At 45.2% G+C, this 17,751-nt stretch overlaps 1 protein-coding gene across 2 annotated transcripts; it reads left to right on the forward strand.

Moving 5' to 3' along the window:
• The first annotated feature begins 1,727 nt into the window (after nucleotides 1–1,727).
• tent5d (terminal nucleotidyltransferase 5D) lies at nucleotides 1,728–12,300 on the forward strand. Of its 2 annotated transcripts, none has more exons than XM_015351500.2 (2): nucleotides 1,728–2,269; nucleotides 9,699–12,300. In XM_015351500.2, exon 2 carries the CDS (start codon nucleotides 9,708–9,710, stop codon nucleotides 12,066–12,068), a length of 2,361 nt encoding a protein of 786 aa, XP_015206986.2. In that variant the 5' UTR covers nucleotides 1,728–2,269; nucleotides 9,699–9,707; the 3' UTR covers nucleotides 12,069–12,300. The 2 variants fall into 2 exon arrangements, with proteins under 2 accessions (XP_015206986.2, XP_015206985.2); XM_015351499.2 differs by having other exon boundaries at nucleotides 1,729–2,265.
• The last annotated feature ends 5,451 nt before the right edge of the window (nucleotides 12,301–17,751 follow it).

Consider the following 17,751-nt stretch of genomic DNA (forward strand, 5'->3'; position numbering starts at 1 on the left):
GAGTGAACACATTTCAAGGATTTTTGCCTGGGTCCACAGGCACAATATCCTTAAAATCACACTCAAACTCGGCAGACACATTTTGTTTTTGTGCTTTTTGTTGTAGGGTTAGAAAAGCTTTACAGCTGCAGAGTGGGTAGTGCCACTGGCTCCTAAGCATTTATCTGTGTTTTAGGAGAGAAAGGCGGGCATGCCAGGGACAGGCTGTTCCCTCTAAAGGACGCAGCCTTCATCCTACTTCCCCTCCTTAAAATCTAGTTTTATAGTAAAAGTTATACAAAAAGCAGAAGTAATAATTGCTTACACTTATATAGCGCTTTCCTGGACACTCCACTCAAAGCGCTTTACAGGTAATGGGGATCCCCTCCACCACCACCAGTGTCCAGCCCCACCTGGATGATGTGACGGCAGCCATAGTGCGCCAGAACGCTCACCACACATCAGCTATCAGTGGGGAGGAGAGCAGAGTAATGTAGCCAGTTCAGAGATGGGGATTATTAGGAGGCCATGATTGGTAAGGGCCAATGGGAAATTTGGCCAGGACGCCGGGGTTACACCCCTACTCTTTTCGAGAAACGCCCTGGGATTTTTAATGACCACAGAGTGTCAGGACCTCGGTTTTACGTCTCATCCGAAGGACGGCGGCTGTTTACAGTATAGTGTCCCCGTCGCTATACTGGGGCATTAGGACCCACATGGACCACAGGGTGAGCGCCCCCTGCTGGCCCCACTAACACCTCTTCCAGCAGCAACCTTAGTTTTTCCCAGGAGTTCTCCCATCCAGGTACTGACCAGGCTCACACCTTATAAGACAGTTCTGTGTCAAGTCATGTCTTCAAAACAACATTCTTAAATACATTCCTTCTTCTATATTCCTTCTGATTTAAGAAGTGATATTCTGTGCAGAGAAAACTACAAGGAAGTTGTTGCATTACTTTGCTCATTAATCAATTAATTAAGATTTTGGATGAGTGCATTTAAACAAGATTCATACAATATGCTTTTTTTTCACATCGGGAAAGAGTCACCCATTGCACTCTCGAGCCACAGTTTTCTGACAGGGGTTCCTGGGAGTCTCTGATGAGAGCTGACGGAACTCGGACGAGCTCCGCCTCTGTCAGTGAACTTGATGAACCTGCCGGTGACATGCCCGGCCTGCTTCTGTCCTCTGTCGCTACAGAATTCGTTCTATCTGGGTGGCAGCACCAACCACAGTAATGAGCCCCCAGGGTCTTTAAAAGACAAAGACGCCGGAGTGATGTCAACATCCAGAATCGGGCTCTCAAAACAGAAAACAGCCGGGAGAGACTGAAATTGATTCTTACTGTAAACTGGCGTTATACATGTCGTAGGAATTGTGATAGATTGCTATGACTATCGTCATTTGTCCTTTCGTTTGTCAGCCTGTTTTCATTGAGATGGATGGCAAAAGAACCCCATTGTTCACGACCAAAAAAACAACGTAGCTGTCTTTATTGTCTAGTATTTAAATCTACAAGAGTTACATTTCTTTTACACATTGAACTTTGAGTTAGTTAGGAGAAGTTGTTCTTTCTCTGCGTGCTTATTAGAAGGCACTAGAATCTGTCCTCCAACCCCTCCCCCTCTCCCCTAACGCACATACCACTGACCGGCTATTCCATTCTCATGTGATGTTGATTTCCAACCAGTATTTAATAACTTCGGGTTGGGGGGGGGGACTCGACGCATTATTACAAGCCACGCCTCTCCGTCGCTTCTCATTCAGCAAAAGAGAAGTTTCGATGGAAAAGATCTGACTAACCACGGGAGCGAAAGAAAATTAACCATTTATATCTACGGTCCCTTTCGGAATAGCCCGTCCGTCTCGCGTCCGTGTGCAGATGCGATTTCGGGCGCACGTACGCGTATCTGCGTTCGCGTCTAAACAAGCAGACAGTATGTCAGATCACGCACCACGAATGTGCAGATGCAGAAAGCCAGAGAGACAGGACACCTGTTAACGCAGCCATTGTTGTTGTGTTACTCCGGACTACCTTAAAACTGTGACGCCAGGTTGCCATGGAAACTGGTTTACGCTACTGGGTCTGAGCGAGCGAGAAAACAGTGCGAGACATTTAGGAGTTTCATTTTCAGCACCACGCTCCGCCTGGACAGCGACTGCTCTCTCTCAACCCCAGCCCGCCTCTCCCGCAGTCCTCTTACCTGACTCGCTCTCCTCACCTGGCACGGCGGACTGGAAACCACCCGGAGCCCCCAAAAGGCTTGCACTGCCGAAGTCTTTCGGTAAGTAAGTTTCGCGATTCTTGTCACTTTTTTAATTATGGGGTGGGGGTAGTTCTCCTTCTCCGTCTTGTTGGTTGCATTGCGTGGTGTGTGACGGACTCAGGTGGTAGGAGCGAAGACCCTCACCCTGCAGGTATGAGGTATGAGCAAGTATGAGCCGCAGTGTTAAGAAGAATTCCGCTGTAGGTAAACTGTATGCCTGCTGTTGCTGCGTTATCTCCGCTTCTGGGCTCTCATACACCCATGGTCTAGAAACAGAGAAGGGCAATAATGTGCGTCTAAGCCGTGTCTGAGGGAGCAGAAAGCGCAGGTTTCGTGTTGGAGGAGTGGGGCTACGGCGTAAACTTGAGGGGGAAAAAAAAACCCCACGTTTTTAAATCAAACGAATCCTTGATTTTCGGAAGTCGCAACAGGACGTTTCCTCGCTGTTTCTTTAAACTACCTGCAAGCGGGATAACCACCTGTTGTGTTTTGCAAAAGTTCGAGACAGTAAATTGTAATTTACATGATTAAAATAAGGCGTCTGTGTTTGGGCAGCCGGGTATCGCGCACTGGCCTCGTTGCCGTAAGTTATCTTACATAACTTCATAGATGGAGTCGGCTTGAATGACTTTTTTTGTTTGGTTTGGTTTGGTTGGTTGATTGTCGCTTTTTTTTTCACTCGAACGCAGAAAACGAGCGTGGCAGCGGGATAAATCAGAATGTAAACGAAGCGGTGCTGAACGGTCTGCATTCATCTCTGACATCCGAGGCATTCGGGGTTTCACGTGGCATTTAAAGCCAAACACTCCGTTCCTCTCTGACACGAGAATCTCCACGGCGACGTTCGGGTGTTGTTTATTCGGCTTTAGCGTGCTGGAAATGACGCGACCCTCCGGGTCAGACCAACAGCGCTGCCGATCAAACGCGCTTTCGGCTCCGCGTTTGGAAAGTTCCGTGTTTCGGGTCCGTGGGGCTCTCGTGCTGTCCGTGTCAGAAACCCGTCGCCTCATGACATCCGCAGGCTCGCGGAATCGAGTTTTCCTGCTGATCGGTCGATCACGGGGAAAAACAGCGTAAAGAAATCTTTCTTTTTTACTCTTTTTATTAAGGCTACCATTCACGTGCTTTAAAATGGCAAGTAAGCTGATTTACAATTATTTGTGTGCCCCGGTTTGCATTTCTATTTAAAGAAAGGGGGTGGGGAGCGGGGGACAGAGAGAATCAGGTAGAGAAACGTATCTTGGGTGCGTTTTTCCCAGCTATGACTCACACACAAGCTGATTCGAGAGAGAGAGAAAACGAGAGAGAGAGAGAGAGAGGGAGATGGGGCGGGGGGTGGGGGTTTGTTGAAAAGCAGAAAAAAATCCTGCAGCATCGCTGCACATTACCGACCTGCAGAGCTCCTTTACAGTAAAACTCTGGGGTCTTGTCTCTGTGATATCGATGACGGTCTGTGGCGCATATCCACGCAGGGGCCGATAGATCCGCGCTCTGTTTGACGGGTATTCCCAGCGCCACGTGCTGCCCGGCTGAACCGGCTCGCTCGCGCTTCTGTCCCGTCTGGCTCGCTGCTCGCTGCCTCTTCGTCGTCCCCAGCAGCACTCACACTCCTCTCAACCGGTTGGAAGTCAACACTTTAAAACACTGTTATTGTTTTCTTTGTTTCCGGTCACCCCCGCCCTCCCTGGCCCAATCTTCACGGCCCGGAGACGTACAGTAGGGTCAAAACGAAACGAACGATCGTTCAAAACGAACCTGCTCGCACTCCGTAGACACTGGTCTGAGTCAGAACACAGTCTCTCGCAGCGCAATAGTGTCTGTTCACCTGCGGAAAGGTGGGAAAGGAGACCGAAGGGCTAAAGAGAAAATTTGGTCAAAACACTTTACTTCAGGATGTCAACGTGCCCGAGAGGTGTCCTGTCCACTTCTAACACTGAACTGCTGACTTGTGCCTTTCTCTGTCCCCGTCAACCTCCTCGAAGACTCCTCTCTGTCAGTCAAAAATAAAATATATTTTCTGTGTGCAGAAATAAAGCACCAGAGCCCTGCACGGGGCTCTTCCCGAGAGATGGACAGATTTTCCTGTAAAACCAGTACAGTATGTGAACACAAAACCAAGTCAAAAAGGAACACCCTTAGAGTACTGAAATGAATTAACAGAGCCTTGTCTGTTTAAATAAGCTCACAGGGCTACAACGGACCCAGAGTGTCACTCGACACACAGATTTTGTAATACACGGTATACATTCCTGTTGAAAAGCCCCTGGTCTTGTATCACATGTAATTCAGCAAGCAGGTTTGCCTTGCAGGGAGAGCATTAGGTCTGTGCTGTACAAGGTGCACTAGTGAGGCTCTGACCCCTTCCCACCGCTCTGCAGCCCTGCCAGAGCTCATGGGGGAAGGTTGGCGCCCTACTATCTGCGAGGCTGCTGTGTCAGGGGGCACTGCAGAGCACACTGCACCTTGTGAGCTCGCCTAGTCTGCAGACAGATGGGCAAAGGCAGAAACAGTCTCCGCGAGGTGGTGAGAGGAGAGAGATTTTTTTTTTGCACTGTGGCCGAGTCTTGTTTAGTTTGCCAAAGACGAGTTTTTTTTCTTTCCAGAAAGACTTCCCACAGTTTTCGGGCTGAAGTCCAAACTCGGCCACCTGTTGGCGGAGTACAAAAAAAAAAAGAAAAATGTAAAAAAAAAAAATCTTATGCAGGAACTGCTTGTGTATGGATACAGAACATTTAAGTGATCAAAAGAAGCAGAAGTAGTCTGCCCCCTTACCAAGGCTTATTTTATTCTGTTAAGAAAATAATGTGCATTGTGACAAGCTGATGTAGCTCCATTGTCAATTGCACAACACCACAGTGATGAAGCGACAATCTACCCAGTTTGTGAGTATGCACACAAACGCAAATATACATCAAATGCATATATACCAGATAACATTGGGCAGCACCTGATAGGAGTTGAACAAGTGATAGGCTTGTGTGTAAAGACATCATCTGTCTCATGCTAATGGCTGGTAGACATGGACCCAAGCAATGCAGGTGGGATGGGCTGTGAGGAGAGCAGATACATTGATCCATTGAAGACCCCTGAATGACCAACATGATTTGCGATTATTCAATTTCTTTTATTCAATGCTTTGCTGTAGATTCCATTGCAGATGCATGCCTCTTTATAATAAAGATCAAAATTAAAGGTCATTGAATTTGTGTGCATTATCATGAGTTTATTTACTTCAAAATTTAGATATTTCTACTGTGTTGCTGCAACTGTGCTGTAGGCAAACTCACAAAGGCTGCATAGGAAGATCAGCATTGAGAGAGAGAGCTCGATTTCAGAAATGACTGTACCCACAGATCTCTGCCACAATGAAAAAATAAGAATAAGAAAGTCTACAAACGAGTTGAGTCCCTTCGGCCCATCTGGATCCTTTGGTTTCTAGTAGTTAAATGATCCCACGGTCTCATCCAGCTGTCTCTTGAAAGAAGGCAGAGTATCGGTTCAACATCATGACTGGAGCCTGTTCCACACTCCCAAAATCTATGAATACATTATTAATCCATTAATCACTAATAGAGCAAATATATTTTTTACCCAACGGAGTGCCCTCTCACTATAAGCAGTACCTAAAAATATAAAAAGTCCAATGATTCATTGTAGGACTCATCCTGATCTGAGAGACCCTGTTCATAAACACAGACACTGAAGAGCTACTGTAGACTAAAGCAGGGAGCTAAGAACAGCTGTCATTACCATAGAAATGCGTCATCATCAATCAGAGCAGTGTGCAACAGGCAGAACTGTTATGCTTCCCAGCAGCAACTGCAACTGTTTTACAAATATTTAACACCCTGACGTGCTGTGAAATGGACAGTTCGAATCACATTAGAAGTACTACCTTGGTCCATTTCATGTTTGTAGTCCAGCAGATTGCAAAGGCAGGATCAGAGCATTCGGAGTTGAGAATGAGGTTTGAGCTGTCTTTTTAAACAGCTGGTTTTAGAGAGGAAGTGGGGGCAGAGATTTGTTCACATGCAAGATGGGTTTGGGCATTTTGAGAACCTCGGGTTATTCTATACTGGAGACATGTGGAAAATTAGTGTTAATAAAGGTATTGCACTCACTTGAAAGCTACAGATGCTTTTTTCATGTGGTTGAAGTTCATATACATGGGTTATGAGTTTCTGTGCAAAATGTGTGTAAGGTAGTTTATCCCAATATGTAATCTTAACGGTTATTCCCAACTGGGTCGTGATATGAGGGTATGAGGGGTTTTGTGTTTCATAATGGGCAAGTTTAAACATGTTCATCTGCACAGCACAGGAAACCCTATGGTTACTGTCCTACAGCAGGGCCCACAGCTTTAAAACATCCATTTCTACCACTAACAAATATTGCTGTTTTGCATCAGTCCACCATTAAAATTGAATGATGCGGCGTACTTAAGTTGTCAAAAATACTCATTATTATTTTTACAATGTATTACTGGGATGATCTTTGTTAACTTCATCTATTAATTTTGCACATATTTATCTTAACACAGCTAAAATTTCCAACAGCCTTGAATATGTAATCAAGGAGCTTTCATGTGTTTGGCTACAATGTGATTATGCAAAGGCAACAAATTTGTCATTTCTGTTATGGAGTATTATGGTGGGGTGCACACTGTAAGTTTACAGGCTGATACTAAAATATGTACCCCACCTCTTCACTCCCCATTAAATCCCTTAACATTTCATTTGAATCCCCCTTTCAGCACCCGATTTTTTAATTAGAGAATAAGCAACACAAATAATAATGGTTCTAGTTCACTGATTGCTTTGCATACGAATTCAATGTAGAGGATATGGAAGAAACACCTCATTATCATGATTCTAGTTTATGTCAAAAGCAGCATTTAGGTAAAAACAAAGGAGTGCCCTTTTCTCGTCCTGAATGAAATGAGCGCATGACAGAAAAGAGTTGGAATTGAGGAGTCAATGTCCCTGTCATAACAAAGCAATAACTCTGAGTCATTCTCAATGCAGTTATCTTCAACCATTCATTGCAATCCAAATTCAAAAAAGTCTGATGAATATTATTGTCATGGTTACTGCTTTGTCTGCTCAACACATCGTTTGTTGTGGAAAGCGGTGTATTAGTTGCACGGTGCTGGGATGAAAGGGGTTTGTATGTTGTGTTATGGTTTGTCTCTCGTTTAGAGAGGTTTTTTTTTTATCAATGACATAGCTATGATTAATGCGTTGAGCCAGCAGAGAGGTGAGTCATAGAGGTTAACCCTCAATACACGCTGTGGAGAAGACAGGAAAGAACCTGCAGCAGGTCTGCATTGGGGAAATCTACTTTTCTCTTCATTTCGTTTCCACTTAAACACGGATTTCAGCACTGATAGAATAATCATAGAGCTACTTATATCAAAAGGAAAACAAAATATCCTGAAAAAGAATGAAATGTTCTTTCAGGGGAATTATCTACTCATTCATGGTGCCTCTATACATGATTTCAGAGCCTGCAATCATTTGAAAATGAGCGCTTTTGCAGGGAGACCAGTACCTTCCTCTGTTTTCCATCATTTCCTGAGTAGCATGGGATAAGTGGAAATACTGCATACCCACAGGAACCTGATGGTTTGTGACTAGGACCTCGGTGAAATGCGTTTAGTTCTTATTTGTCTTTTTTTTCTATAACATGCGATGAAATAAAAATGCATCAAAGGAGTAAATCTGCTTCAACTTAATTTCTTAAAACTTTCCTCTGCCTTGGAATATCTACAGTAGGCATCAAAGTACTTCCTCTCATCTTGCCTGACCTTATCTTGTTATCATTTTTAATTATTTGCACAGCAAATCCTGGGCATCTTATAGCTGCATTCAGTCCAAAATACACAAAATGTTTTGTTAAGGTCACAGACTTTGCACATATGGACGATATATAGTGCTACATATGTACCTACACAGAGTAGAACTGCATCAATAGTTAGTGATTACTGATATTTGCAAGAGGATGCATATAACAGTATATAGCAAAAAGCATAACAGTAAAAATATACAAAACAGCACACCAGCAATCCCACATTATGGATACAGTCCTACTATGTGCACAGTATATATGTAGTCATGCAATTTGTCCAGGGGCTGAATTTGTGCACAGTCTCTGCTGGGTTTGTTTATGATGGCAGAGAGTGAAGGTGACACACTGTCGGGTTTTTTTTTCAGACACGATACAGAACTGTGCGATAAACAGAGAACACGTCGAGAAAAAGATCTCAGTCCGTCTGATTTCAATAAAAGCATGACTACAAGGCACTGCTTTGTGGAGACGCATTTGCAACTGAATAAGGAATGAGCCCTGGAAGGGAAAAGAAACATATTGGCATGTATCTGTCTTGGAGAGGAAACCGCGTGGACTACGTGACACACAAAGTCTCCTAGCATATGTCCATTCATTCTGAGGCATGCGTTTCCACTGTGGAGGGCACTGTGCCAGAGGGAACCCCATGCCACACTACACATGGGTACATAGTCCCATTGCCTTGGCTGTGGCCAACATACTGTTCTCTTTGCTGCGAGTTTCTTAGATGTGATTTATCTTAGTTTTGCACACGGGGCCTTCAGCTGTTTCCCATTCCCTGTTTTTCTCAACTGCATTTCCATGTTCCTTTGTCGCTCACTGTAAGGAAAGCTAAATTTACCTCTCTGTGTTGCTTGAAGGCGTGCATTTTTCACACGGAACGCGAGATATGGGGCGCGTTAATAATAGCATCATGGAAGCTTCAGGAACCTATTAATAATGCAGGGGGTTGCATGTCATGCATACACATCACTATCTACCATGTTGATCGTGTCCTTCCAAATTTGATTTCCCTGTTAGTCCCTCTGCCTGTACAACCAGAACTGTGTTTTAACGGGGCTGTTTCATTATGCCGGGGTAGTCATGACATAAGGCATTATTAATGCAACATGATCATTATAAATAGTAATTAATACAACAGCAAGATGATAGTTGCAACACCCCCCAGACATTTAGTAACTGGAGCACTTTTTGTTCAAACTATTATCTATCATGGAACACATTCCTACCATGCTTTGCCACCAGAAAAGGAGTATAATTCAACACTGAATTTATACAGATAATCAGGAATGGCTTTGTATACTGAAAGCAAGCACAGCATTAACAAAGGGGTTAAAAGAAAGCTTTAAAAATCAATGTCATAGTTGTATCAATTCAAGCTGTTGCTGGAAAAATTTCAAGCCCTTCTCTCAGTACATAAAACAAACATAACAGTTTTATTATTTGCACAGCCTACCCTTTTCCCACACTTTAGATCTGCTTAGCAACCGCAGGGTCTTACATATGTTCACTTTCCAAGGACAAATATAATAAACGATGCATGTTCTGCCCAAACCAGGTTTTAACAGCTTGTTTTCTTCTCTGCTTTGATTGTTTTTTCACAGCTATAAAACATGACGGAGCACTTGGACCGCAGGTTCCACAACCTCACCAGGGAGCAGGTGGAGACCCTAGATCAGGTGCTCACAGAGGTGATACCCATTCACGGCAGGGGCAACTTCCCCACCCTGGAGGTGAAGCCCAAGGACATCATCCACGTGGTGAAGGACAGGCTGGTGGAGAAGGAGATCACTGTTCGTGACGTCCGGCTGAATGGCTCCACTGCCAGTCACGTCCTCGTGAAGGAGAATGGCACCAGCTACAAGGACCTGGACATCATCTTCGGGGTGGAGCTGCCCAAGCAGGAGGACTTCCAGATCATCAAGGAGGTTGTCCTGGGCTGCCTGCTGGACTTCCTGCCCAAGTGCGTCAACAAGGACAAGATCACCGCGCTGACCATGAAGGAGGCATACGTGCAGAAGATGGTGAAGGTCTTCACCGAGCACGACCGCTGGAGCCTCATCTCCCTGTCCAACAACAGCGGGAAGAACGTGGAGCTCAAGTTCGTCAACTCCCTGCGCCGCCAGTTCGAGTTCAGTGTGGACTCCTTCCAGATCATCCTCGACCGCATGCTGGAGTCATACCAGGAGACGGAACGGAGGCAAGGAAGTACAGCCTGGTCCAGAGGAAGGGCCCTGGGGGACAATGCTTCCTTAACCCAGGGTGCCAGCCAAACGGCAGCCGCCTGTGAGGAAGTGCTGTCCTCAAGCAAAGATTCAAATGAGCAAAGTGAGGGACCCGCTGTCCCCAGCATGGTGTCACCAACTCCACCACAGGACTGGCTAGGCCTAGGAAACCCATCGGCTGGCCCTTCCAAGGATGTGCCAGCTCAGAACGAAGAACAGCACCACCAAGCTGAAGGAACGTCAGCTGAAACAGAGGGCACTCCCCTCTCAGAAAGAAAGGAACCGGTGGTGGGCACAGAGTTGCAGGTGGAGGATAGTGTGTTATTAACAGTTAGAGAGGAGTTAGAGGCCAGACTCTGTAAACCACAGAAGGACGGAGAGGAGACTCCGGAGACAGACCAGAACAAACTGCTGACCGTGGTACCAGAAGCAGAGGAATGTGTTGCTCAAGAATCAGACCAGGAAGAGTTAGGGCTTACCACCCCAAAGGTCTTACCACCCCAGACCCACACGTCTCGCACCAAAGACTCACAGGACATGGTTGTTGAACTGCCAGCTCCAGTTCAGAATCACAGCAGCAAAGAACTGCCATCACAGGCCCCCAGAAATGGGTCACAGGCCCCTGCTAAAAAGTCCTCAGCTGTGCCTAGTCAGCTCCCTTGCCCCGTAAAGACATTCACAGAGAAGGAGTCACGAGGCCAAAGTATTAAACTACCAGATCTTGCTGAAGAGCCAACATCTCAAGAACCAGAATCCTTGAGAGAGGTCCCCATGACCACAGCCGAACAACCTCCCTCCGAGCATCCAGAGTCTCAGGTTAACAGCTCCGAAGCCGAAGCCAAGGAGAGGCGTGCTGATGGTGCGGCTTTGCCAACCCCAGCCACAAACGCCACGGTAAAGGACAAAAACACACTGGCCGCGGGCAGAGGAACACAGAGTCAGAGCTCTCAGCCGACTGCCCCTGCCCCTGAAGTACCCCTACAGGGTAAAGACTCAAAGGCAGGAGACCAAGCCAATGAAGGTCAAGAAATGGGGGAGAGGGAGAGCTTTCCTGTGGTCCTGCCCGAGGCATCGGAGCCAGCTCGCCAGGCCAAGGATTCAACGAGCAAGGCAGGAGATTTGCCAAGCCAGGTCAGGGAGGCAAGGAATTCTCAAGGCACCAGCAGGGAATTGCCGGAGATCATGGTGGTGGCAGAGAGCATGTACGGAGATTTCGAGCAGGCGATGGACCACCTGCGGTACCGGCTGATAGCCACCCGCAACCCGGAGGAGATCCGCGGTGGGGGGCTGCTCAAGTACAGCAACCTGCTGGTGCGGGACTTCAAGCCGGCCAGCGAGACGGAGATCAAGACCCTGGAGCGCTACATGTGCTCGCGCTTCTTCATCGACTTCCCGGACGTCAACGAGCAGCAGCGCAAGATCGAGTCCTACCTGCGCAACCACTTCATCGGCGAGGAGAAGAGCAAGTACGACTACCTGATGACCCTGCGGAGGGTGGTGAACGAGAGCACCGTCTGCCTGATGGGCCACGAGCGGCGGCAGACCCTCAACATGATCACCATCCTGGCCCTCAAGGTCCTGGGGGAACAGAACATTATCCCCAACACTTCCAACGTCACCTGCTTCTACCAGCCAGCCCCGTACATAGCGGACCGCAACTTCAGCAACTACTACGTGGCTCACGGGCAGCCGCCCTTGGTCTACCACCCTTACCCCTTGCACATTCACATGCAGACTGGGCTGGTGTAGCGGGGCCGCGCGGCAGGGCCGACGGGGCCGCCGGGATCTCGGCAGCAGTGAGGATAGCGCGGAGCGGAGCTCAATTTCGGAAAAAAACAGAAAACAAGAAAAAAAAAATGGACAGGCCAACCCAAAATCAAACACAAGTGAAAAACGCGTGCAAGTGCAAAAGAATCCGCGCGGCGACCATCCTGATCAGGGCCTCAAAAAAAATCAGAGATAAAAGTATTGGTCCGCGGTTCCCTGGATAGTGTGCATGATTCTTTTGCCAGAAAAGCTTGAGGCAACTGTTGCCTGTGGTTTAAAAATGATAAAGAGAAAGGGAACCCTGCGATCTGTAGAGCAAAAAGTACACGGATTTAAGAACATGACAATTAGAGAAATAGGCCTTGGCTTTAAAACGATTGTGAATTCTGCAAGACAGCTAAGCTGAAGCATGGGAGGGTTCAGGTGGTGCAATTCAAAGGGTCTCTGGGACACAAACACCTGTGTTTCCCCCCATTTATTCAGAATCTGATATGTCTATGGTCTCAAGTGGAAGAGCAGAGCTTCTTGCTGGGTTGTAGTCATGTCAGTCATGTGCGTGCCCCATTTGATATCAGTGAGCTTTCCTGATTTCTGTATCGCTCCCTGGCACAAGATGTGAGGGGGCCAGAGGGACAGAAGGAAAGACAGTGGTACTGTGAGGGCTTTAGATATACTCGTAGTTCTGAATGTGAGGAGGCTGCTATCTCTGCCACTTTTTCCTTGCTTTTTGGGGAGGGCGTTTGAGTGAAACCCCAGCAAGAAAAAATAAAAAAGGGCAATTTTCCTGCCATTTGCTTCAAATTGTTATAGCAGATGTGAATGTGTTCAGACAGCTGAAAGACGGCTATTCTAGGACAATATACTGGCCTAGTGCAGAAGGATGAAGGCTTAGAGGGTTTCAAAGGCTGGTGGGAGTCTGGGAGGAGATTCCCAGCCATGTCACTGAAGCTGATATCCTGAAGCTTCTTTCAAGAAACCAGCTAAATGAGATCCTGGGATCAATTAGCGACTGAAAAACTAAACGGGCTAGGTGTGCTTAACCTTTCTTAAATTCTTGTATTCTTCTGGCTAAACCAGGAGCAGAAATCTGAATCTTAGAAAAAAAGGCAGTAAAAATATTAACGCAAAAAAACCCCATTGAACTCCTCTCCTTTTATTGAACTGTTAAGATTAATTATTACAGTAAACCTAACAACAGTCTTTCAGGAGCATTAGGTTTGAAATCTAATTTCCTTTTAGCAATATATGTCCTGAAAGAGTCTTTGGATTACTTAATGTAGATGCTTAGAGGTCCAGTTACTTAACATGACAGTGACTAATATTAACTTAAAGCTTTGCATGTATTAAGGCAAGCCTAAATTGTTAACTTTTATCTTCTTAATAAATCATCCGTAGCTATAGGTACATCTGAGTGAGGGAGCTCTCCCATCTCATTGTAAAGACAGAGAAGATTCCTTTATAAAATATAAGGACTTCTGTACATTCTGTAGGTTTTGGCAGGCAGCAGTGCAGACGACAAAGTACATGCATTGCAGATTTTGTATTTATTAGGTGTTATTACATGCAGATAAAGAAATGTAAAATATATATTTTCATAAAACAAAAATGGTAAAAATATGTTTTGAATTCGGAAGGTTGTGATTTGTAGAAAAAAAAACATATAGAATTTTTACCAACACATAAAATTCCTATGTGCCATATTGGGTTTTAAAATGATTAGACAAGGGCTTTCACCCTTGCTGAATAGAATATATTCAGAGGTTTTTCGAGAGGAGCAGACCTAAATCATCAGAGATACAATTTTGCATGTTTACATTTTCATATCCTCTTGTGAACAAGGAGGCATTAAAAAGCATGCTGCATTTTTTGTGTGTCTTGTGAGCAAGAGACGACGGAAACGATCACTGCCAAAATTCTTCCGCTGGACACTCATCAGGAGACGTCTATTGAACTAAGATATACAAGTCATTAAACATAGAAATTTATATGAACTGTGTAGGTGTTCTGCTGTACACTGGAGATACACATTGCTCGGATTAGAAGGAAGAGCAATAGAAAATGTACAATTAACATGATATGAGCTGCACTGCGCAGACTGTAAGGACACAGCAGCAGAGAACACAAGTTTACACAGGCCCAGAGGTCTGGAAAGGACCTGGAGAGGAACCACACTTACACATTCCAACAGGGATCAGAAGACATGAGGTTCCCCACCAAACCGTTCACACTCCAGAAACCCCCTGCCCCCCCTGAAAAAAATAAATAAAACAAAAATACAAATACTTTTGTACACCTTTGCAAAAAAAAAGACTGTTTTTAAGAAATTGCTTTTTAAAAAAAGACTGTGCCAAAAAAAAGTTACATTATGTTCGAAGAAAGTGCAATACGACAAACAAGTTTCAAATGTAAAAATAATACTGCACTGCACTCTCAAAGGTCCTGGATTTAGTTTTTTTTTAAGGCAAAAAAAAAAACAAATGAAAAAACTTGTTTGTTGACGTTAATTTGAATGTTTTTAGAGGCTTTCTTTGTTTAACCCTTGTAAATGTTGGCTAGTATGGCTCTGTATTTTTCAGTGTTATTATTCTTAACATTTCTGTTGAATTTGAGAGACTCCCCCAGCGACCCTGTATTGGGTAATGCGGTTAGAAAATGGATAGATGTTTAATTTGAAAGAACAGATGGTCTGTTACTCTTGTTCAATGTTTTGGGGTGTTTGACCAGACAGCTGGTGGGGGAGTATGGGGGTGCCATGGGCAGATTGCAACACTGTGCTCCAACTCCCAGGCAGTCCAGCCACTGATCCTCATCCCTGGGAAGCAACAGCGGAAATGGGGATATCAGCAGGGTGAGGCTGCGTGCGCTCTTGTCTGCCATCCTGGTCACAACAGCAGCAGAAGACAACAACAGGTCCTCGTCACACGACCCCCGCTCGGACTGATCCCTTGACACTGAAGCTGAGAAGACTCAACTGTGACCAAAGAAGGTTTTCTGATCTCACACAAGTGCCTACTGAAAAAAACAAAAAGAGCAGCATGTCGCATTGATAATTTGTAAGAGTGAAAGTGTGTTCCATGAGATCTTGGGATTTCTCCTTTTCAGGTGTGTTGTGTCGATTCTGTTATGGTTGCTGTAGTCACTCTGTGATTTGGTCTTGTAATTAAAGACTCTTGGTGGGGAACAATTGTGCACTCTCAGGTACCATGGTCACTCATTTTGCTGTCCAATTAAAAAACGAAAACGAAAACTGACCATTGTGCAGAACATTGTCTTCGGCACCCTCCTTTTTTTTTCCCAATGCAACCTGAAACAGTGACATTTGGGAAGCGAGTGCTTCTCACGTGTGTTTCTTCAGCTGCTGTAGAAAGGCCAGTTCCTGTCATCATCATTCTGATGGTGGTCACATCGCTGGGCAAGTTCATCAGTTAATATTTCACTGTCCCTGTTTTCCAAGCTCAATCATTATGCTTCGCCAGTTATGCCAGGTGCTGTTTGTACAACCCACGAAGGCCCTGGTGAAGAGGTCTCCACCCATTGGTCATTTCAGACCTTATTGATCCAGGTCATGGGAACTGCTCTGTTGTCACATTACAGTGCAATACCCACACCTTCCAGCAGGGGGTTCGCTGTTGCGCCGGCGCATTCCAGCTCTGTGTGTTGAATTTATTTCAATCTGAAATTGATTTGAGCACGTTCAACGAAACTGCCCAACAAAAACAAACAAAAAAAAAACATTCCGCCCACAATTTAACTAGACCTTTAAAAATGGCAAAGAAAGGCTTAAATAGATTCGGCTTCTTGTTCGCTGCACATCAGCTGGGCTCATCGAGCTCAATGGAGATATGTCTGTAATTTAAAAAAACGTTGAGGGAAATTCCATACTCTGTGGAAATTTGTGCACAGAACGTTTGGAGTTATGGTATCCAGTGATGCCTCGTTTCTTGAACGATTTTGGAGGTTTGCTCAATTTGAATTACCGCACAATGTTAGCACTTGTAAAACACAGACATAAGGGAAAGGTATTTAAGGCCCCCCATTTAAACACCGCCTGCTCTACAACCAAGAGCAAGTGGTATTTCTTAGGTTGTGAAGATTTCACCCATCACAACTTCTTCAGTTGTCCCAAACTCAATTTGGGGTGAGTTCACAACGCGGTATTTCTTACTTCTGACCAGCAGAGGGAGCTGTCTAGAGTAACTGCTGGTCCAGTTGTTAGGACTGTAATACACTGGTCGCTCAATCTGCCAAATTCTTGGATCCCAAATCTTGGTTAATTCAGATTTTTTTTTAATTATTAAAATAACCCTTTCTGACCTTCATTATGTAACGAGAAAACATATGAACAAGATGAGTTTTTGTTTTCTTTCTTCTCAGACTCTCACTTGTCTAATGCAGCACAAAACATGGCGGTGAAGCGCAAAACGAAACCTGCGCAGTTTGCACAACACGGGGCTATTTGTACCTGTTTTTTGAAATCTTCAATCATAATTAGTTTAGAAAGTAGAGACAAAAGTAGATGTTAATCTTGTATTACCCTGAAAAGTGTATTTTTCACATTAAACGTTGCCGATACACTACAATATCAATCCTCGCGAATCTCCGTTCTACATATCGCACAGCAGCCTCCTGGAGAGAACAGCACTCTTGGACGTTGAGTTGCAGGTCTCTCTTGGTATTTTATTCGCTTTGGATCTCATTAGCAGAACCATCAGACTCATCGTTCCCGTGGTCAAGTGGGCCAGTAAAAACAGTTCTTGCCGCAACTTTTAAAATCAAGTAGGTTGGAAGAGGAAAAAAAACAAACTTTGCTGACTTTTTAAGTACCTCGTTCTAAGCCACCTTCGCTGGCTGCGTGCAAGACTGAACCCTGGGCAGTGCGTTCAATCAACGTCTTAGAAAACCGCAGCCCCGAGACTTGAACGAGAGAAAACAATTAGGGTAAATAAACAGCACCCTACATCACCGAGCTCTCCTGTCACCACTAGCTCCAGACGGGGCGCTAACGAATGGGAAGACTCACCACGCCGGCCGGAAGCGTCGATGTAGTGTCTTCGGTGACACATTCCCCCATTTCCTCCTCACAGCCTCCGGGCGCGGTGTCTGCAAATTAACACCCCGGGGCGCGTTTCTAAACTGCGGTCCTCTGTTACCAGGAGTACCGTGAGCCGCCCGTGGCTGCCAGGTTTAACGAACGGGCACGTAATGGATAACATTCTTCAAAAGACTTCTCTGTAATCACCTGATAGCTCCACAATAAAGTAGAGCTTTGAGATGAGCAAAGGGAGTCTGGCTTGGAGCGGGCAGAATAAACTCAAACCGCTGATGATGCGCAGGACTAAATGTATCTGGGGTCAGAGCTGCCCGAATAACGTGGAAGACTTTCATCAGTGAAACGTCCCTAGTCGACACAGGCTTTCTGTTGCTGAGTGTGACAACTCTAACCTTAATGTGCAGGTCTCTCTCAGTATGTCATCAAAATATTTTTCTGCACATATCTGGTTACAGCTGTTGAAGAGCATTTTTGATCCATTTCCCCTTTTTAAAGCACCTTTATCAGAATCCCTCCCTCTCTTGTATGTAGCCATTGCTTCACAATTTAATCAAATAATTTCATACTAGTTTCATTTTCTAAAAGTAATGGTTTGGCACCACAACAGCCTAAAAA

This window comes from Lepisosteus oculatus, chromosome 8, assembly GCF_040954835.1.
Source record: "Lepisosteus oculatus isolate fLepOcu1 chromosome 8, fLepOcu1.hap2, whole genome shotgun sequence".
NCBI classification, from domain to species: Eukaryota; Metazoa; Chordata; class Actinopteri; order Semionotiformes; family Lepisosteidae; genus Lepisosteus; species Lepisosteus oculatus.

What these genes read in the sequence shown, in the direction of transcription:
- tent5d (XM_015351500.2), top strand. Translation starts at nt 9,708, where the DNA reads ATGACGGAGCACTTGGACCGCAGGTTCCACAACCTCACCAGGGAGCAG.